The 25,073-nt window shown below is 46.0% G+C and overlaps 1 protein-coding gene and 1 long non-coding RNA gene across 9 annotated transcripts in view; both read right to left on the bottom strand.

Annotated features, from left to right (window-relative positions):
- Window positions 1-25,073, bottom strand: part of LOC135897315 (uncharacterized) — a 126,681-nt gene that overhangs the window by 83,428 nt on the left and 18,180 nt on the right. For all 8 annotated transcript variants that reach the window (XM_065425921.2, XM_065425916.2, XM_065425918.2 and 5 more), the window contains 3 exons: window positions 12,863-12,947; window positions 11,206-11,292; window positions 9,660-9,707 (listed from right to left, as the gene is read on the bottom strand). In XM_065425921.2, coding sequence (XP_065281993.1) covers window positions 9,660-9,707; window positions 11,206-11,292; window positions 12,863-12,947 — 220 coding nt within the window. The remainder of the gene's footprint in view (window positions 1-9,659; window positions 9,708-11,205; window positions 11,293-12,862; window positions 12,948-25,073) is intronic.
- Window positions 1,005-2,537, bottom strand: LOC139055655 (uncharacterized). Its single transcript, XR_011511905.1, has 3 exons — window positions 2,423-2,537; window positions 2,226-2,310; window positions 1,005-1,248 (listed from the first exon to the last, which is right to left on the bottom strand). It is a non-coding gene; the product is annotated as an uncharacterized lncRNA (long non-coding RNA).

Genomic DNA, 25,073 nt, shown 5'->3' on the forward strand with positions numbered 1-25,073 from the left:
CAGCCTCCATGGCCGGGATTCGATCCCGCGACCTCGTGCTTCGCAGCCGAACACCACAGCCACTAAGAAACCACAGCGGGTATGCTGGGCTACCCACGTACTTGTAGTTGCATACAGTGCTACGTGATGTGTTTCATACTGTACATATATTGTCTGCATTCGACGATTTCAGGTACATTAAAAAAATAAACAAAACATGCTCGGCAAAGATTTACTGCCAGCAAGATAAGCTCTAGCTGCAGTGCCCCATTGTTTTGATAACACATAGGTGAGAGGCACGTAGTGTAGGGGGAAAGAAATGTTGCGCTAATTTTACAGCACATTTTGTTTGCTCTTGATACTTATGCTTCACATTTAGTGTTCAGGTGCAACAGTAAAGGCTTTGACACAAATGGAGTAATCGTAGGAAAGCAAGGAATGTTATGGAGACAACAGTGTTTACAAGGACATCAGCAAATATTGTGTGAATAAACAAGGAAACTAAATAAACATAAACATAAGTATGCTCACGGATCCTTGGAAAATGCAATTTACAGTATTATGTTGAAAAAAAAACATCTTGGTTTGTGTATTCAAACAAGGCAAAGACGTTGCAAGGTGATGAACATTTCAATTGAGTAAAAGATGTGAGCAAGGGAAGCCTCAGCCTTGATCGAACGCTTCAACAAGCAAACATACTTGTGAGGGCCATGACGAAGACAAGTTCCCATGCTGAGGCATCCCTTGCTTGTCTACTGTTGATTGGCTGAATGTTAAGTCAAGCCTACTTCGAGCATATTTCAAAAACTTCTTGGGAAGACACTGTGCTCAGGTTTGTCACCAGCTGTTTGAAGAGAAACAAAAATTGGTTTTAATTATTTGTCTGTTTGAGAAGTGTGGAGTATGCCGATTGTGTGAACATACCTTTTCTAGCTGTCTCTTATGGTGCAGGGCTAGCCTATTTATTGATTTCATGCACTGTACATGAACCATTTGCAATTAACAAATGTAAAATAATGCACATATCCATATCTAATTCTAATCATAGCACTTGTCATGTTAACAACATTCCCTTAGATTTCGTCGTGTCATATAAATATCTTGCTGTACACATAACAAATAACTAAATGTGGAACATTAATATAGATTAGGTCATTAATGAAGCTAATCACATGCTTGGGTACTTACGGCGCAACTTTTTCAAAGCACCGTCTACGGGAAAAGCACAGCTTTAGAAGACTGTAATACGCTCGAAACTTGAATATGCATCTGCAACATAGGATCCCAGTCGCATTATTCTCGCTACATCTGAACTAGTAAAGAATAACTTAATTTATTTTATTCTTTCTAATTACAACTGTACTGCAAGTATAACCAGAATGAAAGCTAACCTAGCACTTATTCAACTAACTAACCACCGTTAGGTCACCCGTCTTGCTATTTCATTAAATTTTTCATCACACCACACTTCACGATGACTTCATACTGCAGCCTCAGTACATTTTAAAATGCGTCGATCATCGCAGTAATGTAGGAATTGATTCATGTTACACAAAGTCCTTCTTTTTATCTTTATCCCGTGTACATCTCAGGAATGGAACTACCTTCCCTTAAGTATTGTAGCTATCACCGATATGAAACTTTTTCGCAAAACATTAGCTAAAATTATATAATCAGGAGAATTATTAAATTACCAGAACTCAGTGCACTTGATTGTTTGCTTTACTCTACTACTTTGTAACCACTCCCCTCTCTAATGCCATATGGCCCTGAGGGTATTTTAAATAAAAAAATAAAATGAAGTGACTGCCAGTGTTTCAGTCATCATGAAGCATCACTTAAGATTGCACTGAGCACATTTGACCACTTTAAAATTCTTGGCATTTTCATGTAACAAATTATTGATGTGAGGGAGCATGTAATACTTGGTGGTAACACCCATCAAGATGATTTGCCAAGAGCAGATGATAGAGTTTGTGCATTAGCAAGTAAAAGCTTGCTATACTGTTTCTGTTCTGGTCACCATGGCTATAATGACTAGAAAAGAAACTACTTGGGACTCAACATGTTACTTCTCCGTTTGTCATAAAATGCTCTTAAAAGCAAGTAAGCTTGTACACAAAATTTTAGCATTCCAGCTCAGTACAATACAAAACTGTAGACTGTTGCTTTCCTAATAGGGCTCACGCCCCTATATCTGGTAAACTTGAAAACATATCATGGTGAGGCACATAGTTCAAGAGGACCTGTTGTCATTATAGTGACCGTTGAGTTTCTTATGGCTTGGCATGGGAAGCTAGCAGACCATTAATCTCTCTTTTGTTCGTCTTCCTGAAAAGAGAAATGATGAAGCCATGACAAACATGCAAACAAGAAATGGTGAAACAAAAGTTAGACCAATAAATGAACAAGTCACGGCTCTAGTTGGTGTTCAGAAACATACATTGTGAGGATTTTGGCCTTTGGTGCTACTGTCACTGGTGACCCATTAAGTGTCGACTTGTACGTCCAGAGACAACAGAGTCCAAAGGGGTGAACAAGTGCGAGCACCGTCTTGGAGGCTGGAGTCTAAAGAAAAAAACTCTCAATCAGTATGGTGTAAGAGGGAGCGAGCTTGCAATCCATGTCTGACTAAGAATGGTGCACAAAGTGCTCCATGACAGGAAAGCACATGCACACACAACACTGTTTTGCATGTGAATTTTTTTCAATGGTGTCTTTGTGTGGGCTGTGCTTAGTGAAGCCTCGATTAGATGACAATTTTTTCTGCCAGATACTAGGTAATAAAAACCAGTCATTTTATTCCATCTCAAATGCAACTAACCTAACTGTATCACAGGAAGTACATTTGCCAGTATGTGCAGTTAACTTATCGCAGTGTATCATTTACGCAAGAACAACCAAACTATTTATTATTTATGCTGTACTCCGTGTTAGGAATTTTAGCAACGTGACAAAATAACAAGAGCCTCGTTTGAATTGCCTTTGAAAAGCAATAACTTTATAATCATTATTATTTTCCACTTTTACGAAATGACTACAGGAATCTACTTTATCCCTCTTTCTCACAGGAAATTCAATGTTGAAAATGCGAAGCAATGCTTTTTTTACTCACCAGTGCACACGCCGTGAGATTGATTTGATTGAGGTTGATTTTTTTGCCCTCTGTGGCAATTGCTGGAACTTGAGAGTGTTTGGGGCCTGGTGGGGCGACGTAGAGCTATGGGCGCAGCCCATTCATGTTCGGAGGGGTGGAAGGGCAACGGGAGAGAGCCGCATGCAGCAGTTGTTGGAGCAGCAGCCGATCATGCAGCGGCTCGAATTTCTCGTTTTCTTTTTTCCTTTTCAAGAATTTCGCATTTCACTACCTTTCGGCTCGGACACCCAACAGCCAGACTTCATTATAACCGATAATGCAGCATCAGCGCATTGTAGTAAGTGAGTTATTTCAATATAGAAAATATACAAAAGTCAACAGTGCAGCAGCTTCTCATTGTTATAACCGGTATATTTTTAAAACCGGAATCATTATAAGTGTGTTCGATTGCATATATAAATGTATTTATTTATTTCCTACGTTTTGGCCGGAGTCTAGCCTTCATCGGGGAACACATGACATGGCAAGTCGTTGTGCTTAAAGGGACCCTGAAATGATTTTGACGATTTTGTACGAACGTATTGATTTGTTAGAGTAGGTCCTTCTGATCGTTAATTGATGCATCCAAGTGCTCCGCGTAAAGCGTGTAATTTATTACAAGGTTTTAAAAATGTACATCGCTGCCGATCGCAGCAAGCTGCTCGGCGGAATATTCAGCCGCCCCTACCCATATGACGTAAATCACCCATATGACGTCATCAGGGCGAGCTATTCGATTGGCTGCCCAGGGCGTGTCATCGGTAATTTTTCCACCTTTATGGCAAACAAATGACGTTAGTAATAGTTGGAATGTTAGTTATTTGTTTCTACAAAAAGAAAGTAGCAGAAAGAGAATGCACGAGAACAAATTCTCACTACACTTAAGCACTTCCAGCACACAGCAAGCATCATCTGCTTGTGTTACGAAGTACCCCGAGACCTCCGCGGTCAGAGTCGGTCTCAGACTTTTCGCGAGCACTATGATTCAACTTTGTTGCATTGTGGACTGCAAACGTAGCGACTGGCAATATGTCGAGCTGCAAGATCGTGTCCCTCTGCAAGGCAGCAGACGAGCGAACTGGCTGCTGCGCATTGGACTGCCACTATCCGATCGGCACCAGTGTTTGCGTGTTTGCGGCCATCATTTTACACCAGAAGATTACTAACGTAATAGCGTTTTGCGAGTCCGGTAATAGGGCAAACGCAAGCGCAAGGGGACAGGGTCTGGCCGCTTGACTGTGCCATAACGGGATGAGCAGAAGTGCAAATGTGAATGGTCTGCACGGTGCAGCCACCTGGTGGCACAGAGCTCAACCATACACAGTAGCAGTAATGAAGCGTATTCTTTCCTGCTGGTGTAAATTTTTCCCAGGTGTGTAATCATCAACACATTGTTTTTGTAAATGTTTAAAATGTTTTACACTTGGTTAGAGCAATATTAGCGCTCTGTTTGGCTGGTTAAGCGCTGCACCAACAAGTGGCTGGACCGTGCAGATCGATCAGGCTGCTCACGTACGTCTATGCTAAAGTTCCTTCATCAGCTTGAGTTTACGCCTCCAGCCATCTGCCGAAATGCCCAGCTTGCCTGTGGTTACCGGAATACCAGACACGTTCGGCGCTTCGACAGACTGCTCCAAAACACGCTGCTTTGATAGCTCTTGCTTGGGGTTGACTGCCAAGCAGCTGGCGGAGAGTTTGGAGAGGCTTTGCACGCTCGCTCCTAGAGAACCAGAAGTCAACGACATGACGTGCCATCATGACGCAGAGCCAATGAAGGCGGAGCTTAGCCCTGTTCACTCGGCGAATGAGTTGGGGAGAAAATGTAAGACTGTGGAGGAAGGTAAGTTGTAATCGGCCGTAGCTCTCTTAATATTAGATGTTTCACACAAATTGTGGTACGAATAATTAAGTTTAGCTGTACTCTACGCATGTACAAAATACACGCAAAAGGGCCACAGAATTTTCCGAATTATCGGGCAATCGGGTAAAAAATTTGAATGAGAAAATTCGTTTTGATAAATTTGGGATTCGGCGACAAATATTACGGTTCCATGCCATGTACGTTGACGATTTCTCGGCACTACGAATTAAGCGAAGCAAGAAACGCTTTCAGGTGCACTAAGCCCCCGCAGCTGATAGCGTCGCCCGCAATGGGACGACGCTATCGGGAAGAGCGCCGGCAGTGGGGAACGAATACTTCGCCTGCCTCTCACTCCAATGGGTCACCGAAACTCAAGATTACACTACCTCCAATACTAAACGCGCGGTAAGACAGCCGCGCGTTTAGCCGCCTACCAAGTATTTACTAAGGTAATTGCAAATAGAATCAGGAACACCTTAGACTTCTGTCAACCAAAGGACCAGGCTGGATTCCGTAAAGGCTACTCAACAATAGACCATATTCACACTATCAATCAGGTGATAGAGAAATGTGCGGAATATAACCAACCCTTATATATAGCTTTCATTGATTACGAGAAAGCGTTTGCTTCATTCGAAACCTCAGCAATCATGGAGGCATTACAGAATCAGGGTGTAGATGAGCCGTATGTAAAAATACTGAGATATCTATAGCGGCTCCACAGCCACCGTAGTCCTCCATAAAGAAAGCAACAAAATTCCAAAATAAAGAAAGCCATCAGGCAGGGAGATACGATCTCTCCAATGCTATTCACAGCGTGTTTACAGGAGGTAATCAGAGACCTGGATTGGGAAGAATTGGGGATAAGAGTTAATGGAGAATACCTTAATAACTTGTGATTCGCTGATGATATTGCCTTGCTTAGTAACTCAGGGGACCAACTTCAATGCATGCTCACTGACCTGGAGAGGCAAAGCAGACGGGTGGGTCTAATAATTAATCTGCAGAAAACTAAAGTAATGTTTAACCGACTCGGAAGAGAAGAGCAGTTTACGATAGGTAGCAAGGCACCGGAAGTGGTAAAGAAATACATCTACTTAGGGCAGGTAGTGACGGCAGATTTGGATCATGAGACGGAAATAATCAGAAGAATAAGAATAAGCTGGGGTGCGTTTGGCAGGCATTCTCAGATCATGAAGAGCAGGTTGCCATTATCCCTCAAGAGAAAAGTGTATAATAGCTGTGTCTTACCAGTACTCACCTACGGGGCAGAAACATGGAGGCTTACAAAAAGGGTTCTACTTAAATTGAGGACGACGCAACAAGCTACGGAAAGGAGAATGATGGGTGTAACTTCAAGGTATAAGAAGAGAGCAGATTGGGTGAGGGAACAAGCGCGAGTTAATGACATCTTAGTTGAAATCAAGAAAAAGAAATGGAAATGGGCAGGACATGTAATGAGGAGGGAAGATAAATGATGGTCATTAAGGGTTACGAACTGGATTCCAAGGGAAGGGAAGCGTAGCAGGGGATGGCAGTAAGTGAGGTGGGCGGATTACAGGGACAACAGGGACAAGTTTACAGGGACAACATGGCCACAATTAGTACAACAGGGTGTTACCAAGTTGACATGTCTAAATTCCCTGAGTTTTCCAGGTTTTTCTTGAGTGCCTTTGCAAATTTTCCTGAGTAATGCAAAACCATGTTTTATGTCAAGACTGGCTGAAACCATATCGCTCAATGCTGTCACTTTCTAGTAAGATGTACTAGTAAACACATGGTGTTTTACAGACAAGAGGTTATGAAAAGTAAGTAAGCGTACAAAAAATTAAAAAAAAACGACTTAGTCTAATTTGAATACTAAGGAGTAGTCTTTATTTTATTCAAAAAGAGGATAGAAGGGAGGGGTCAGTAAAATGCACAGCAAATAAAATATCTTCGGAAAAAATTGCAAATCGAGTCGGACATTCTCAAATACAAATAAAAAGGAGATGCATACAGAAGCAAATATTCTCGAATATGAGCTATTTCTATCTACTGATAGCAAGCTCAGTGGTATGAGGCCCAAACTTTGTCACAATTGAGATTCTCTCTGCACAGCTCATAAGTCAATCTCAACTGTCCTGACATACTTTCATCTCGCGCACGACACCTCAGTGTTGTGTTTCACTGCATTAAAGAGTTTATTTTGGTTTGGATGAGGGACGCATTTATCTCGGCATCAGCCAACACTTTGTTTTTTGAGCTCAAGCTCCTTCAAAACAGCAGCAGCACGCTTCCTTTCCCGTTCAATGCTCAATGCGTAGGTCCTTCCCGTTCTTGTCATCCTTCCGTCACTCATTCACCCCACAGACCACTTGAAGCATCTTCTTGGTCAGCTGCACAGTCCACAACTGCTTTTTCGAACTCCCTAGGGGCCGTGAAAACGTCAGAAAAATCGGGCAGTTAGAAAAAAAAAATGCACATCATTTAGTGCCCTTAAGGGCTCAAACCGCCACAGGAGCATTCAAAAACGCTCTGAAGGCCTGCCGGTACACGTATCAGGCATGTCAGTACCCGTACTGTGACAGGAAATACCGAGTGCACGCGTGTGTAATTATGAATTACATACTGTGTCCCATGGCAAAAGCCCCTTCCCACGCTTGTTATGCTTCACTGCAATACTCTTGCATATGCTTCACCAAGTAACATTTGTGCACGAAGGCGAAGCTGACTTTCGGGAACCGGCATTATGCAACGCACCGTGCTTTCCAAGCTTCTAAGCCAATCGCAAGGACCACAAAAGCAGAGTTCGTGCCATTGCTGACAGCAGCGAATACTTTCAATAAAAAACACGGCATCCAATGGCAAGAAGCTTCATAGCGAACATCGAAGCAGGTGGGCCAATGTGGTGGCTACGGCTGCCAGCCGATCTGCGTGCGAGAGTGCCGGTTTGAGGCTGCAAGGTAATAAAAATGGCAGCGGTGGTGGCTTTGATTAATACCGTTTTGGACCTGCGGTCACGGCAAAACCTCCGGAAAATCACACGGTGAAGGGTTCTTACGTCCGAAATTTTAGACGTTCTCATACATTGACTCTACGGGGCACGTGGTGGTGCCGAGAAGCCGTCCAAATTATCGGGAATCCGGAAAGTCGGTCGTTGACTGTACACTGGCAAATCTTCCAGCCGACGACAGGGCATCAAAGATGATTCATTACAATTCATGCCTGTTACTCAAGCCAGGATTACCTCGACTTTCAACCCTTTCAATAAAATTACAGCTGATTTTCCCTGATAGAAGCACAAATTCCCCGAGTTTTCCCCGAGTTTTTCCAGACCACTCAAAATTCCTGATAATTCTCGGTTTTCCCGGTTGGTAGACACCCTGTACAAGACCGGGGTAGGTGGAGAAGTATGGGAGAGGCCTTTGCCCTGCAGTGGGCGTAACCAGGCTGATGACGATGATGAAGAAAGCTTACATGGTGCCACGCCGTCTCAGCATGCCCGCTCTTTGCACAAGCGCCAGATTACCTTTAAAGCAGGGCGCGGCTGCGCATGTGCTCAGCTGCGCTACAGCCATGCACAGCCATAGCCGAGACGCGCACCAACTTACCCAACACTTCACCCGCCCCCTCTTCACGCGCACTCGATAGCGTTACCGCGAACTTGCTCCCCTCCCCCTCTTTTCCTTTGCTCTCGCGGGAAGGCGACACTCGTGAAGCCACCATCTTTCTCCTCTCACCCTCACACACTTTCACTTGCCCCTAAAGCACATGGTGGGAGGGGCGTGATGGGACCTTATCGCACTTGTACTTTACAGGGAACATGATGTGTCTCTACTTTGCGGTCGCTCTTGTTGTGCGGTGCCCTATTTGAGAGGTGTGTTTGCAAGCAGCCGCTTATGATCCAATCATTTGAACATTCGCGCCCGCGGAAATTTCCATTTGTTGTCATGGCATTCATTTGCGGAGGCACTGAAATTTCATTATATTGAAATCGCATACAAACACGTTTCGTTATATTGAGGTTGTAAATACATGGTGTTTTACAGACAAGAGGGTATGAAAAGTTAAATACTTTGTTATGTTGAAGTTTATTACATTCAGGTTAAACTGTATTATGTAGATGGAATTTTCATCAAATTCCTGTAACTAATGTGATAGTTGAACACTAAGCCTCAATTAAGATGTTGATCTCAGATTTCAAACTCCTTATAAGATGCAGCTAGAGAAATGTCTTACGTGTGCTGTGGCAAAGTTGGAAAGATGTTGTCATATTTTTTTCTTTATATTTCGCAAGTCTCATAACTTTTTCAGAAATACAAAAATTGTTATACATGGGAGATAGAAGGACACGCCCCACTGAACTTTCAATGCGAAAGTATCTTCTGCCAAAATGACTACTCATACATGCAATAAAAGAAAAAACAAAACAAACGAAACACACAGGGATTTATCTTTGGAATATAGTCTTCCAGCCAAGACCAAAACATGCAAAACAGAAGAGTAGGAGTAGGAAAAAAAAAGAATTATTTCAAAACCACCCACAGTCGTTAACATAAAGTTATGGAATATAAGGAGCTTGAGCAAAACTTGTGCAAATAAATTAGGCAAAAACTTGCATTTCTCTATGCAGTGCTTTAGGAGTAAGGTATCGATGCTAGCGTCTTCACCTAGCCAACTAAATTCAATGATTCTACTCACTCGATAATCAACAGGTATTGTGTCACAACTTTGCTTTGAGTGTCCATGCTGCAAGAAAGGTGAAACAAATGTTAGCAGAAAAACTCCACAAGTAGCAATTATGCGTTCAGAAAGTGTCCTTTTAGAGCTGTACGAATGATGATGGCTGTATTCTTTTGTATGGTCCATGCATTGCTGTATAATGCTTTGTTACACATTCAGCATAAGAAATTAGAACTGCTCAGAAGGTAAGTTTTGTACTAGGGTAGTCTAGCTGTTTAAAAAATAACTTAAAAGCACACTCAAAAAAAATTTGGTGTATATTTATTTTTCCAGTAAGATGAGGAGCTATTAATACTGTAATCATAGTAAAGAACATCTGCTTCAGCCCATATTGAGTGATTACAACTTATCCGGGTTTCAATTTTGAAGAGTATAAAGAGCACCATAGCAGTGGCACCCTTGCTAAAAATAAAGCGCAGACCACGTAGTGCCACAAAGCAGACATGAGTCATGCTCACACAGTCAGTGGGCTGGCCACGTACAAGTGCACTTGAGGGACCTTAAAGCAAAGCTTTCTCTGCCTACTTTCCCAGGTCTAGCCCGGCTGCCTGGCCTGCTGGGTCCTGTTGGGTCAGTCGTTATCTTGGCAGATATATTCATGGATATACAGTCGATCCTGGATATATGAAACTCGAATGGGATCATGAAATAATTCAATATCAATAATTCGAAATCGAAAATATGCTTATCTGAAGCTCATTTGAAAGCTTCGCAGATGTCAGGCAGTTTCCCAAGATCATAAAAAGCAGGGACTTGCCGATTTGGTTATTCAAGGTCAAATGAACAAATGATTACTTTTTCTTTGCACACAAATGTCAAGTTACTCGCGCTGCAGAGTAGACGTTTATATGCTGATCGCAACACTAAAAAAGCCCGCGTCACCCAAACACAAAACTGCACTGTGCCCCATGTGCATCAAAGTGCTTGCTTTCCATTTTTATTCAGGATAAGGCAGAAATAGATGCAGCACGGAAGCGTACCAGCCTGTGTGTATATAAGCCGAGCCGCTATCAGCACACTTGCACTCAAATCAGCCTAAAATGCAGGCCATTCACGTGGGCATGTGCCAGTGGGTATGTGCCACTCTTCAATGAGCCTCTCCGATGCAACTTGGGTCACTGTGTATTTGCCACTGGGTATGTGTGAACTTGATGACGCCGCTGCCACATGGCGCAGCATGTCAAGGGAGAAGCGCGAGAGAGGAGCTCGGATGCAGTACATGCCTCGCACATGACATATTTCAGCTATTTGCGTACTTGGAGATTCATCGTAAATGAGTTCTGCTCGAATTTTTTTCATTCTACTCGTGTCTGTGTTTGCACTCCCGCTTTCCAGTATCGTGAATGCTCTAGTATCATTTGTCTACAGAGCTAATACTGCTGTACCAATATAACAATTTGCAACAAAAGCTAAAGACACTGAGGTGACTTATCATGTAAAGAAAGAAAGCAAACATTGCTGAGGTCTACCTGTATGAAAAATATGAAGGAAAAAAATGGCTTACAGCAACTGTTCCAAGTGGATACATTGCCTTGGGGTGGAAGCACACGTAGACTGTTGGATCATCCAGAAAATCGACAGAAATGTTGACCTGGGCACGAACATTCACAAAAAGAAATTAATATAATTGTTCTCAACATAATATGCACGGATCCCTGTGCCACACAAAAAATCTAAAAAGCCTGTCTTTTCACGTCATGACCAAATATGCTCTGTAAGTGCATGAAAATAATGCAAGGGAGTGTGTGCCACTTTTTTTGGTATGCCCACATTCCCTGTACTGTTTCACCACCCGCAAATGTTTCTTATTTTATGAAAAGAATTTTATTCCCTCATCACAATATGCAGCATTCAGTATACTTATGAACTCAATACCATAAGAAGAAGATGACATCACTGAACCACATTTTACAATGTGTTGTTTTAATAAACAACACAGATAAAGACAAAAAAACTTCCCATTTGTCTGCTGTTACTAAACAACATGAAAAGGTATTGGATATAAGTTTGCTTAGTTCACATCATAGCAAAAATGAGAAACAAATCTCGAAAACAGCAGAAATTGTAAACACAGCTCAGCAACACAATGGAAGTCCTGACAACGGCCAATGCAAAGAGTGAACAACCAAGTTGTTTTTTTTTTACTTTTTTCTTATGGTGAGTTTTACTGCCCATAACTCTGCACTGTTTAGTATTAAAGGGGCCCTGGACCACCCCTCGGGCTTGGCGAAATAACATAGTCCGCGGGTAGCATATGCTGTTGCGAACATCTCAGCCAAGTTCTGCTGTCGTACGCAGTCCGTGGAGCTCGCAAGCGGAGCACGAAGTCACCTTTCCCTCAAACACTCTTATTTCAAAAACCCCATGAAACTCGCTCTTTTCTGTGTGCTCTATTTCGTCATAAAGCACACTCCAATACGCGGCTGCTATTGGTAACTGCGCTCGGCTACACCGTGGCCGCTGCGAGGTGCCGCCACGAGTCCAGTGACTAAGCTCACTGTGGCTCTCTGAGGACAGCCGCGTTTGGCTTACATTTAGCGTGGCATAGGCACCAAATCGGAAATTGGAACTGCGCACCACAGTGACGTCTCCGCCGTAGCCATCGCAGTGCAAGGCATTGGAGGAGGGAGGGGAGCACAGCTGAGGCAGTGTTTGATTGCCGATAACTCCGCTTCTGCTGAACGCATTGGAGTACTTTTTGTGGCAAAGTGGTTCTGAAATAGCCTATCTTCACTTTAAATGTCTTTCTCCACTTCGATAAAAAGTGGTTCGGGCCCCTTTAACATTTTTTGTGGCTCAATATGAACACGCCTTCGTGAGGTACTTATGACAACTCCAAAGAGAGAAACTGAGCGATGATGCTGTGCCATGACAACAGTTGAATTAACAGCCTGAACCAGCTTGTTCACTCTCACAAAAAATATCTGGGGTACTGAGTGCGCTTGCAACTTACGAGAAATGCAAAAAAATGTGAAGGTGGAGGGGCAAAATTCATGAAGAGACAATAGCAGACCTTTCATCCACTTGGCCAAATTTAGTGTTTCTGAATAAATAAATAAATAATATATATATATATATATATATATATATATATTGTATAATGGCCAGGAAAGCATGGAAAAACGATCTTCAATGTCAAGCCATGCATCTTTCATACTAACCTTGGCATTATCACACTTAGGGTTCACCACTCCCATTTTGACGCCATGCACTGTATCCTGCAGCCTTTCTGGCACATCTCCAGGGCTGCAAAGGGCACACAGAAATGGAAAGCGCTATATGCGTGATTGAAATGGCATGATGACGCACAAAGAAGAAAAATTCGCATTCGAATTGCCACAAATCAAGCCTGTGTCATCCGTTACTTGAAAATGCAGCCAACTTGTTCTGACAAACTCAATGAAATGTGTCGGCAATCTCAGAGAGAGAAAGAGAAGGATAAATGAAGGTCAGGAAGGTTAACCAGGACTAAGCCTGAGTAGCCTGATAGGCTACCCTGCACTGTGGGAAAGGGAGGAAAAGATTAGGAGAGAAATCAGTGTTGATGTTGCCAGCATAGTGAAAATCTCCAGGACTGTATCACAGACGGTTGCTCTATTTGGTTGCCTTCAGAAATTGCAGCAGTGCTTTCATAGCATTTTGCAGCTGTGATATGTGAAGCCATGGTCCCAGGATCTTGTTCAATAAGAAATGCCTTCCATCCAGTGGGTTTAGAGCGGCGAGAGGGCAAAAGCCTTTCATTTTTGCAGGATGGGCAACAGCACAGGAGGTGTTCCATCTTGGAAAGTATATTTAGCGCCAGTGAACAAGGACAGAAGGGAGACAACACCACAATGCACTAACATCAACACTTTATTTTCAGGGAACAACCCCCTATAAAACCTATGCACAGTGGTGCTACCTCATCCAAATTTTAACCATCCAAAAACGCCATCTCCTTATCTAACAAGTTGACCGAAGGAGCACTAAAACACGAATCACTATTCCAACAGATAGCCTGAGCCTCTATAATCTCTTGCACATCTTTATCTTTGTGGTTTTCAAGAACCCGGCAGGACCCATACACCGGCCCACAGCCGCATTCCCGACAGCGAGTTGACAGATGACCGCATTGCTTATTTCTCATGTTTAGACTATGTTCACGTAACCAGTCATTAAGATACCTTCCCGTTTGTCCAATGTATTTCTTCCCACAGGACAGCGGAAGCTCATAAACAGCTTCTACACAACCCACTGGTGCTTTATGATGATTTGTAGGGCATCCGATAGCTGGCTTATGGTACGGGTTTTCTGATGGACGTATTTTTGCAAGTTTTTCTGGCGCAGAAAAGGCCACTTTTGTGTCCACCCGGCTAGCCATTTTCTTAAGACTATGTGCCGTTCTATGCAGATAGGGCCCTACCCTTTAGTTAGCACATTCTGGTGTCGTCTTCCTTCTATCCTTGTTCGCTGGTGCTAAATATGCTTTCGAAGTCGGTTTACCAACACACCCAACAAATGGCAGTGTTCCATCATCTGTTCGCCACCACAGGCATTGTATACAGTGCTATTGGCCATTCCAATCTAGAATGAGCATGCATTGGTGAATGCAATGCCCAGATGTGAGCGACAAAATACTTCTCCTTCACTTAAGGGAAGCCCAGGCAACAGGTACAGTTGCATAGACGGGTTGAGCAAATGCAAACAACTGTAAAGTCCAGCTGTGTCCAGCTAAGTTGCTTAAGCATTGGGATGCATCAATCCTCATTTATGGTATAGGTAGAAATACAATGCTGTGTCCTTTTGCGACCACATGGTGGCATGTTTCTCATATGTCTGATACAAGTTGTTCAGAGTAAATGCAACGAATAGACGACAAAAGACACTCTAGGGCTGCCTTTGAGTCACAGAATATTGACCGCCAATTAGCCAGTTCTTGGTCAACATAATCAATGGCACCTTGGAGGGCAGCAAGCTCCAAATTTAGCTGATATTGTGACATGAGAAATCCTGTATTTGATACTGATCGATACTGATGTATATGGATAACCCCATGCTGGTGGAGTTGGCTTCAGTGGAAGAACCATCAGTGTACAAGGTGTACACCAAAAGTTCACACAGTGAGTCAAGCAAAAAAGTGGGAGAGGATGCAACAGTGCTAATCTCTACACTTGAAAGGACCTGGTTGACCTCTAGTACAAGCTGGGCTACTGTGCAACATGGCAGACCTTTATGTGTACACTTTTTGTGCAACCTATTTTTAGTCTTTTGCAACATGGAGATAAAAAAAACAGATTCGAAAAACAGAAACAAAAAACACATATCTATGTGGCCTTATTTGCAGTGTATTCTACATTCATAGAGGACAGAAGTTCTTAAGGCAGTGTGGTTTTTTGGACTTGCCAATAACCAGAATTTTTTATTTTTTAGTTCCGTCCATATTAGTACAGAACATAGCTGTAATACAAGCTCTTGACTTTTTGCCTCTACTGAAATCTTGACCAGCAAGGCAAAACGTTTTTCCAGGGAGCATTTTAAAAAATATTCCTGACTCATCCAGGTTGAAGACAGCGCAAGCTTTCCTTCCTCTCAGCAATGTTTGCAATGTCCCGTCTTTCCACTTCCTTATGGCATTTTCGTCGGCAGCTTTGCTTTCGCCGCAAACAGTTTGTAGCTGATTCCATGCCTATGCTTGAAGCGGTCGAACCATCCTTGACTAGCCTCAAACTCAATGCCAAGGCCAAACGCAAGCTGCCTGACTCTGTCTTGAACCAAGGGTCCGCTGAGCGGCATGTTCTTGCTTCGCACATCCTGTATCCACAGAAGAAGCGCTTTTTCTAAAGCAGGACGAGATGACTTCCGCAGTTTCAATCTGCTTGCTCTGGTTGGCGCTTCTTTTAACAGCTTCTCTCATTTGGTCCAAATCCCGCCGACTGACTTTCTGGACAACCCAAATTTCCTGGCAGCGTCAGCTTGCTTCATTCTGCACTATATCCGCAGTAATGTCCAACTTTTTTGCGACAGTCAGGAAAGTATGGCGCTTGACGGAGCTGTTCTCCATACTGATGCGGTGACAGCCAGGCAGCAGCTGTCTACGTCGATGAAGCACGTGAAGATCACTTGCACATGGATGAGTCAGACAACAGCACAACAGCCCATGGAGAAAGAAAATTGGAACAATAGGGCGATGGCAATGGCAATTTGGCTATACACCGCGGACTACTGTGGACAGAGGATTGATCGGCTCGTGCATATACATATGCAGGAGCCGATATATATCTTGCATATATATATAGCTCCTGCATGGAGCCATATATATGCGCCCGTAGGGAGCATATAGAGTAACTCTGGGTGGCAGAGGCAATTACTGCCAACTATTAGGCGGGAGGGAAGTAAAACTTGTGTTTCGTTGACCTCCGAGATTGTGCGCCGGCGCACACACTATTTTGGAGGTCATAGCTTTTTTCGTTTTTTTTTTTTGCGCCTCTCCCTGCAACTACGCTACCCTGATCATTCCCTTATCTTCCACTCTTTCCGGTCTTCGTGAATTGTGAAAAAAAAGTGCAGCCCTTGCACAAGTCTATACGGTAATTGTCAAATCTGACATATTGTTACGTAAGAAGACGCAAATGAAAAGCTATATACAAGTATATTTACAACGTAATACGCCGCACTTGGCCAAGAGGCAACAGCCCGCACTAGCCTCCAATCGTTGTCGTCGTCTTCTTACTGCTTGCCTCTTCGTCATCGGTAATACTATTCCGTAGCACTACCCCCGGCGGCAAAAGCGCCGTCCCGGAGCGACTAAAGGCCGGATTTGGAAACAGTGTAGTAGGCCTTGAGCCTACTGACGTGCACGACATCACTAGGTGCCACAGTAGATGACGAGGTTGAGCTCACAGGGGCAATTTCGTACGTCACAGGCGTCACCTGGCGCAGCACGCGGTAGGGCCCTGTGTATCGCGAAAGGAGCTTTTGTGAAAGTCCGACGTGACGAGAGGGCGACCACAAGAGCACGAGCGCACCAGGCGAAAACTGTACGTCACGGTGGCGGGCGTTGTACTGACGCTGCTGAGTGGTTTGCGAGTCCGTCAGTCGAGCACGGGCAAGCTGGCGTGCATGGTCGGCGAGAGCGATGGCGTCGCGCGCATACTCGCTTGTTGAGATCGAAGCAGGAGGAAGTGCCGTGTCAAGGGGCAAGGTCGGTTCGCGACCGTAGAGCAAATAAAAGGGAGAAAATCCGGCGGTGTCGTGCCGGGAAGAATTATAAGCGAATGTGACGTAAGGAAGGGCAATGTCCCAGTCGCGGTGGTCCTTGGAAACGTACTTTGACAGCATATCGGTAAGAGTACGGTTTAACCGCTCTGTCAGGCCATTGGTTTGAGGATGGTATGAGGTAGTCAGCTTGTGTTGAGTGGAGCAGGAACGTACAATGTCGGCGATAACTTTCGAGAGGAAGTTACGACCACGGTCAGTGAGCAGCTGTCGCGGGGCGCCATGAAGTAAGATAATGTCACGCAAGAGAAAGTCCGCGACGTCAGTGGCGCAACTGGTAGGGAGAGCCCGCGTGATAGCGTATCGGGTGGCGTAATCAGTTGCGACGGCTACCCATTTGTTCCCAGAGGATGACGTGGGAAAGGGACCGAGGAGGTCTAATCCAACACGAAAGAATGGTTCCACAGGGACAGTGATCGGCTGGAGATGACCGGCAGGTAGCACCTGAGGTGTTTTCCGACGCTGGCAGGTATCACAGGCAGCAACATAGTGTCGGACGGAGCGAGCGAGACCAGGCCAATAGAAGCGGCGGCGGACGCGGTCGTACGTGCGGGTTACGCCAAGATGTCCTGCAGTAGGTGCGTCATGCATCTCAAAGAGCACAGTCTGTCGTAGATGTTTTGGCACGGCAAGAAGAAGATCAGATCCGTCAGGGAGGAAGTTCCTTCGGTACAGAATGCCGCCCTGGAGGACATATCGGCGAACGGATGCGTCGGTAGGTGTAGAGCGCAGACGCTCGATGAGTACTCGCAGCGATAGGTCTCGGTACTGCTCATCGGCGATGTTAGCGAAGGCAGACACAGAGAAAATGCCGTCGGCGGTACTACTGTCGGCGTCGTCAGGCTCGTCTACCGGGTAGCAAGACAGGCAGTCAGCGTCCTTGTGTAGTCGGCCAGATTTGTAAGTGACAGAGAACGAATATTCTTGGAGGCGTAAGGCCCAGCGACCAAGTCTTCCGAAGGGTCTTTCAATGAGCATAACCAACAAAGCGCGTGATGGTCTGTGATAACGGAAAAGGGTCGGCCATATACGTATGGGCGGAACTTCGCAACCGCCCAAACTAGGGCCAGACACTCACGCTCAGTGATGGAATAGTTGCGCTCCGCGGGTGAGAGGAGCCTGCTGGCGTAAGCGATAACACGGTCGTTGTCGCGCTGGCGTTGTGCCAGTACTGCGCCAATTCCGTGACCGCTGGCATCAGTACGAACTTCGGTAGGCGCAGAAGGATCGAAATGGGCCAGAACGGGAGGCGTTGTGAGAACGTCGATTAGATGCGAGAATGCAGAGGCCTCGTTATCGCCCCACTGGAAAGGGGCGTCTTTTTTCAAAAGCTCGGTTAGTGGTCGTGCTATGGCCGCGAAATTTTTCACGAAACGGCGGAAGTAGGAACAAAGGCCGATGAAGTTGCGCACATCCTTGACACACTTCGGAACAGGAAAGTGCGTAACAGCATGGATCTTGCCTGGGTCCGGTTGCACTCCGTTCGCGTCAACGAGATGCCCAAGGACGGTAATCTGGCGACGGCCGAATTGGCACTTCGATGCGTTCAGTTGCAGACCGGCACGACGAAAAACGTCCAGGACTGCCGAGAGGCGCTCGAGGTGCGTAGCGAACGTTGGGGAGAATACTATGACGTCGTCCAAGTAGCACAGGCATGTGGACCATTTGAAACCGTGAAGAAGGGAGTCCATCATGCGTTCAAAAGTGGCAGGAGCGTTACATAGACCAAACGGCATCACTTTGAATTGATAAAGACCGTCCGGAGTTACAAAAGCAGTCTTCTCGCGGTCGAGATCGTCCACAGCAATCTGCCAGTAGCCGGAGCGGAGGTCAATAGAAGAGAAGTAGCGAGCACCATGGAGGCAGTCAAGGGCGTCATCGATCCGAGGTAGGGGATACACGTCCTTTTTGGTAACCCTGTTAAGGTGCCGATAATCCACGCAAAAGCGCCATGAGCCATCCTTCTTTTTTACCAGTACAACCGGTGACGCCCATGGACTACATGACGGTTCTATGATGTTATTGGCAAGCATTTTGCGAACTTCAGCGTGAATAACTTGACGCTCAACCGGTGACACTCGATACGGGCGGCGATGAATAGGAGGGGCATCGCCGGTATTAATGCGATGTTTAACAGTTGTAGTTCGGGCCAAAGGACGATCGTTAAAGTCAAAAATATCGTTGTAGGAAAACAGAACGCGGTAGAGCTCACGAGCGTGCTCGGACGGCATGTCGGGCGCAATCATTTTCTGTAAGTCGGCGATGGTGCAAGTAGTCGACTGAGATGGTAGAGGAGGATCGGATGAATTGCTGTCTACCTCAATAGATGCTATTGAGTGATCTTCGAATGAGCAAAGCTGGGCCAGAGACATCCCGCGTGGCAGCACTTGTGTCGTCAAGCCAAAATTGACCGCTGGCAGGCAGACGCAATTAGCCGCAATAGATAAAACGGTATGAGGTACCGTGATCCCGTGTGTAAGGAGGACGTCTTGTATAGGAGCCGCGATATAGTGACCGTCGGGCACTGGTGGGGATGACACTAGGTCAACGTAAGTCAGTGCCGTAGGTGGCAAGCGAACAAAGTCGACGGAACTGAGGCGACTGGGGTGTGGTTCAGCGGGATCTTGAACAGGCAGGTCAAGGCGGAGAGTACTGGCGGAACAGTCAATGAGAGCAGAATGTGCGGAGAGGAAGTCCAAGCCGAGGATGATGTCGTAGGGACAGTGGGCGATGACTGAATAGCACGACTGTTGAGCGATCGGCGAAGGAGACGCGGGCGGCACACATACCAATTACGGGGGCTGTTCCGCCATCGGCGACACGGACAACAAGCGTCGTGGCAGGCGTGATTATTTTTTTCAGGCGGGTACGAAAGTCCGCGCTCATTACCGACAAATGCGCCCCAGTGTCTATAAGAGCAGATACAGGAACTCCGTCGACTTGCACGTCAAGAAGGTTCAGATGAGTGGGCAACGTCAGTGGAGGATTTGGCGGCGTAGGGAGCAATGCAGCGTCACCTCGAGGCGCTGCATCATTCAGTTTTCCGGCTGGGAGTGGCGTCCGAAGGGAGTCGGCGAAAAGGAGCGACGGGGCTGGGGAGAGCGAGATTGTCGTCCTTGGGGCGAAGGTGAACGAGAATAGGGGCGGTTCGGCGCAGGAGAGTCAGTGGCGGCATTATCGGAGCGTGTGGCATAAGGACGAGAAGGGCCACCCGAGGGGCGAGACTAGGCAGTATAAGCAGACCGGGTCGGGGAAGTCCAGCGACTTCGACAGTGCCGAGAAATGTGCCCGATGCGACGGCAGTGAAAACAAATGGGCTTGTCGTCAGCAGTGCGCCATTCAGCTGGGTTGCGGAAACGTGGTGGGTAAGACGATGCGGGACGGGGCGGAATCGAAGAAGCCGGATGGGTATCAGGGTGATGGGCCGAGCAGATGGTGTGAAGGCCCATGTTTTTGAACTCCTGGCGGACAACTGCCTGGATCAGGGAAACCGTGACTGCCGGTGCGTTGGTGGGGCTGGAGTCGAAGGCAGCCGGATAGGCGGCCGCAATCTCACGCCGAACGATCTTGGTAATATCGCCGGTGTTGTTGGGACGAGGAGCGTCGGCACAGGAAGAAGTCGCTGGGGTGTTGGGCAAACGGGCAAACTGCTGATCGATACGTCTGCTTTTAGCGAGTTCCAGGCGGCGGCACTCTTTGATAACAGCATCCACCGTCGCGACGTTGTTGAATACGAGCAAGTTGAAGGCGTCATCGGCAATGCCTTTGAGGATGTGGGATACCTTGTCTGACTCAGGCATGTGTGCATCAACTTTGCGGCACAGAGCCAGGACGTCCTGAATGTACGTGACATAGGGCTCTGTTGACGTCTGCACACGGCCGGAAAGCGCCTTCTGCGCGGCAAGTTTGTGACCGTAGGGGTTGCCGAACAAGTCACGGAGCTTTTGCTTGAACGAATCCCAACTGGTGAGCTCCTCTTCGTGCGTCCGAAACCAAACTCGAGGTGTGCCACCGAGGTGAAAGACTACGTTGGCGAGCATGATAGTAGGGTCCCACCGGTTATTGCGGCTGACGTGTTCGTACAGGCTGATCCAGTCGTCGACGTCGTCCCCATCTTTGCCCGAGAATACGCCAGGATCACGAGGTGCAGGGAGAGAGATGTAGGTCGTCGAAGTGGCAGGAGGGGTCGGAGGCGGCTGAGTCGAATTGTCAACGCCGGGAGCCATGAAGCTAGGCTCGACGTACCGTCCACTGCGAAGCTCCGTGACGAGGTACAGGGAACGTCCACCTCCACCAGATATGTTACGTAAGAAGACGCAAATGAAAAGCTATATACAAGTATATTTACAACGTAATACGCCGCACTTGGCCAAGAGGCAACAGCACGCGCTAGCCTCCAATCGTTGTCGTCGTCTTCTTACTGCTTGCCTCTTCGTCATCGGTAATACTATTCCGTAGCAATATTTTCAGTGGCCATGGCAGACAGTGCTAAATTTTGCTAGTAAAAGAATTCCCCATGGAATAGTTGACCAACATAGAAAAACTGTCAACCAAATTGATTGATTTGATTAAGGAAAGTAACAAAAGAGTTAAGAAAGGCTGCACTGAAGCCAGACGTACCTGAAAACAATGACCATTGGGTGATGGACAACAAGCTCACCAAGATACTGCTGCAGTTCTTGCACGATGCAGTGTTGGAAGCTTTTATTTAACTTTCTTTTATTCTTTATGCCTTGTAGCAAATCCTCCCAAAAAGAAAAGGAAATGAACATAGACAGTAAAGGAAAATAGATATAGGAGCAGCTCTCCACAGGAAGGGTAAGGTTGTGAGTGTAAATTAGTCAGTTAGTCAGTCAGTCAGTCAGTCAGTCAGTCAGTCAGTCAGTCAGTCAGTCAGTCAGTCAGTCAGTCAGTCAGTTAGTTAGTTAGTTAGTTAGTTAAATTGGGTTTATTGGCACAGAAGCAACTTAGGCTTCGCTGCGCCAGACACAGGGTGTTAGAAAGTCAATGATAGAAACAGTAAAACCAGCACTATTCAAAGTCTGTTGTGAAAGCCCAGTTTACTTGAAAAATTCACATCTGCAAAAGGAACAAGTGAATCGTCTCCCAAAATGAGAGTGGGGTGTAGTGGCACTTGCAATATGTATAAATTGTGGGAGTGTTTCTATCTTTGTCTTTCGATATGTGGGCATGTAATTAGAATGTGCAGTACTGTGGGTGGTTCTTGACATTGTCACACATTGGCTGCGTTTCCTTTGTGAGCAGATAATTGTGTGTGAGGTCCGTGTGCCCTATTCAGAGTCTGGATAATATCACCTCAGTGAAGCGTTCTTGGTGATAGCAGGTTTTTCATTCACTTAGCATCAGTTTGATGAGGTGCAATTTGTTATCATTCAGGTTCCACTGACACTGCCATTTGTTATTAAGTGCTCTGCAAACAGCTTGAGGCCTATCCTTAAAGGGCACCTTTATTTTAGATACGGTTTTGTGTTTTGCATTAACAGCACACATATCCACCTTTTCATTTTCCACGGATTCCAACGTGACTTGGGACCTAGCAGAAACGAATTGAGTGGTTTTGATTTATGCGTGAGTGTGTGTAGGATGGCGCCGATGAGAGGTTTTTGCTTGGATTTTAAATTGCGGGTTTTAAGAGCACTTAAGGAGTGAGTGAAAATGACTGTTTTTTTGTGTTTTCTAGTTACAGCTTCTTGCACTGCCATCCACAGAGCATAACACTTGGCTTGAAAACAGAACCAAATGGTAGGAGTCTAACAGTCCGTTCCCAGGTTCCCGATATGACATTGCTTCTCAAATAATCGTGTCTTTGAACTGTCTGTATAAAACTCGTAAGTGCTGTATGTGTTGTATCCATGCAAGCATATACGCATGCGCCAAGCCAAAGGATCTGCTTCTCATGAAAGCAACAAATGAATACCTTTATTTCATCGCATTGAAGTATATATACAGGTCAGAAGATTACTTGTGGCACCATCCAGAAACAAACATTAAACTTAAAGGGCCCCTGAAACGGTTCGGACAAATTTTGTAGGCGCGTAGGGTACAGCTTAAGTAGAACATTCGCATCACAATTTAAGTGAAGCGTTACGTATTAATGGAGCTGCGAGCGATTAGAAGTTACCCTCCTCCCTAGCTATGCTTTTCCTCCTCAACTCGCTCGCCGAGCGAGCGGCGCTAAGCTCCGCCTTCACTGGTTCAGCGTCACGATGCGACGTCACATCGCTCACTTCCGGTTGTTTAGGAGCACGCCCCCTCCCGCGCGAGACCTCTCCGCTAGCCGCTTGGCCGTCGACCGAGAGCTATCGAAGCAGCGTGCGTTGCGAGCATTCTGTCATAGCGCCGAATATGTCCGGTACTCCGCTAAAAACAGGCAAGCTGGTCATTTCGGCAAATGACTGGAGGCATAAACTCAAGCTGATGAAGGAACTTTAGCGTAGACGTACGTGAGCAGCCTGATCGGTCTGCACGGTCCAGACACTTGCTGGCGCAGCGCTTAACCAGTCAAACAAAGCGCTAATATTGCTCTAACCAAGTGTAAAGCATTTTAAACATTTATAAATCAACTTGTTGATGATTACACTCCTGCGAAAAATACACACCAGCAGCAAAGAATACACTTCGTTGCTGCTACTGTGTATGGTTGAGCTCTGTGCCACCAGGTGGCTGCACCGTGCAGACCATTCACATTTGCCCTTCTGCTCATCTCGTGGCTCATCCCGGCACAGTCAAGCGTCCAGACCCTGTCCCCTTGCGCTTGCGTTTGCCCTAATACTGGACTCGCGGTTTGCAGGTCGCTAGGTTTGCAGTCCACAAGGCAACAAAGTCGAATCATAGTGCTCGCGAAAAGACTGAGACCGACTCTGACCGCGGAGCTCTCATCAAAATGGAGTACGTTGTAACAAAAGCAGACGACACTTGCTGTGTGCCGGAAGTGCTGAAGTGTACTAAAAAACTATTCTTGTGTATTCTCTTTAAGTTATTTTCTTTTTACAAAAACAAAGTAACTAACATTCCAACTATTACGAGCATCATTTGTTCACCATAAAGTTGGAAAAATTATCGACCACGCGCCCTGGTCAGCCAATCAGATAGCTCGCCCATGTGACGTAATATGGGTTATTTGCATCATATGGGTAGGGGCGGCTTAAAATTCCGCCGAGCAGTGCGCTGCGATCGGCAGCGATGTGTATTTTTAAAACCTTATAATAAATTACACGCTTTACGCAGAGCACTTAGATGCATCAATTAATGATCAGAAGAACCTACTCTAACGACTCAGTACGTTTGTATAAAATCGCCAAAATCGTTTCAGGGTCCCTTTAACATCTTCCCCTCTCATAAAACCAATCGCTAAGCTTAGAGTCTCTCATAAACTGATAACCATGCTGGTTCTCTTCTCTGCCTGGACGAGCGCCTCACAGTCGAAGGCGAACTAGGACCGAGTAGATTGCGTCGCGCTGGCCGGACTCCTAGAACAGGTTCGGGCTGCCCAGGAAGTGCTCGCGTACCAGGCGGACTTCTGCATAGTCTGGGACCGTCCTTCTGGCATCGCTCTGGCTGAACATCTGGATCACCTGGAAACTGTGCCGAGCCTCCTTGCACACCACGCTGTTCCGGCACATCAGGCCTTTTCTGCTGCAGCTCAGAGGAGGGGTAAACTGCTAAGTCAGGGCCTGTTGCTACGTCGTTAAAATGGGAAGCCAACTCAGATGTCGCGGTGCAAGTCACCAACTGCTCACGGTTCCAGGTACAGCCATTGTCCAGTTCATGTGTGCCTTAATGCCAACACTTGACGACGGTGAATGGGTGTGAATAGGTGCAGGTGCCCTTATGTACAAGACCTGGCAGCTTAACACATATGCATTGCCCAGGTATCATAGCACGTTTTTGCAGGCTCGTCATCTATCTGTGTAATGCTTACTCTTCCGTTGATGCTTGGCTACCCTTTGGCGCAAAGCTTTAAGTTCCGTGCCAGGTTCCTGGGAAAACTTGCTAGTTTGGGAAATCCCCAAGTCAAGCTTTGTTTGCGGGTGCCAGCCACGTAGAAGTAACGCAGGTTTCTGACCAGTCGTAGCATGTGGTGTGCAACGGTACACG

This window comes from Dermacentor albipictus, chromosome 2, assembly GCF_038994185.2.
Source record: "Dermacentor albipictus isolate Rhodes 1998 colony chromosome 2, USDA_Dalb.pri_finalv2, whole genome shotgun sequence".
Lineage (NCBI taxonomy): Eukaryota > Metazoa > Arthropoda > Arachnida > Ixodida > Ixodidae > Dermacentor > Dermacentor albipictus.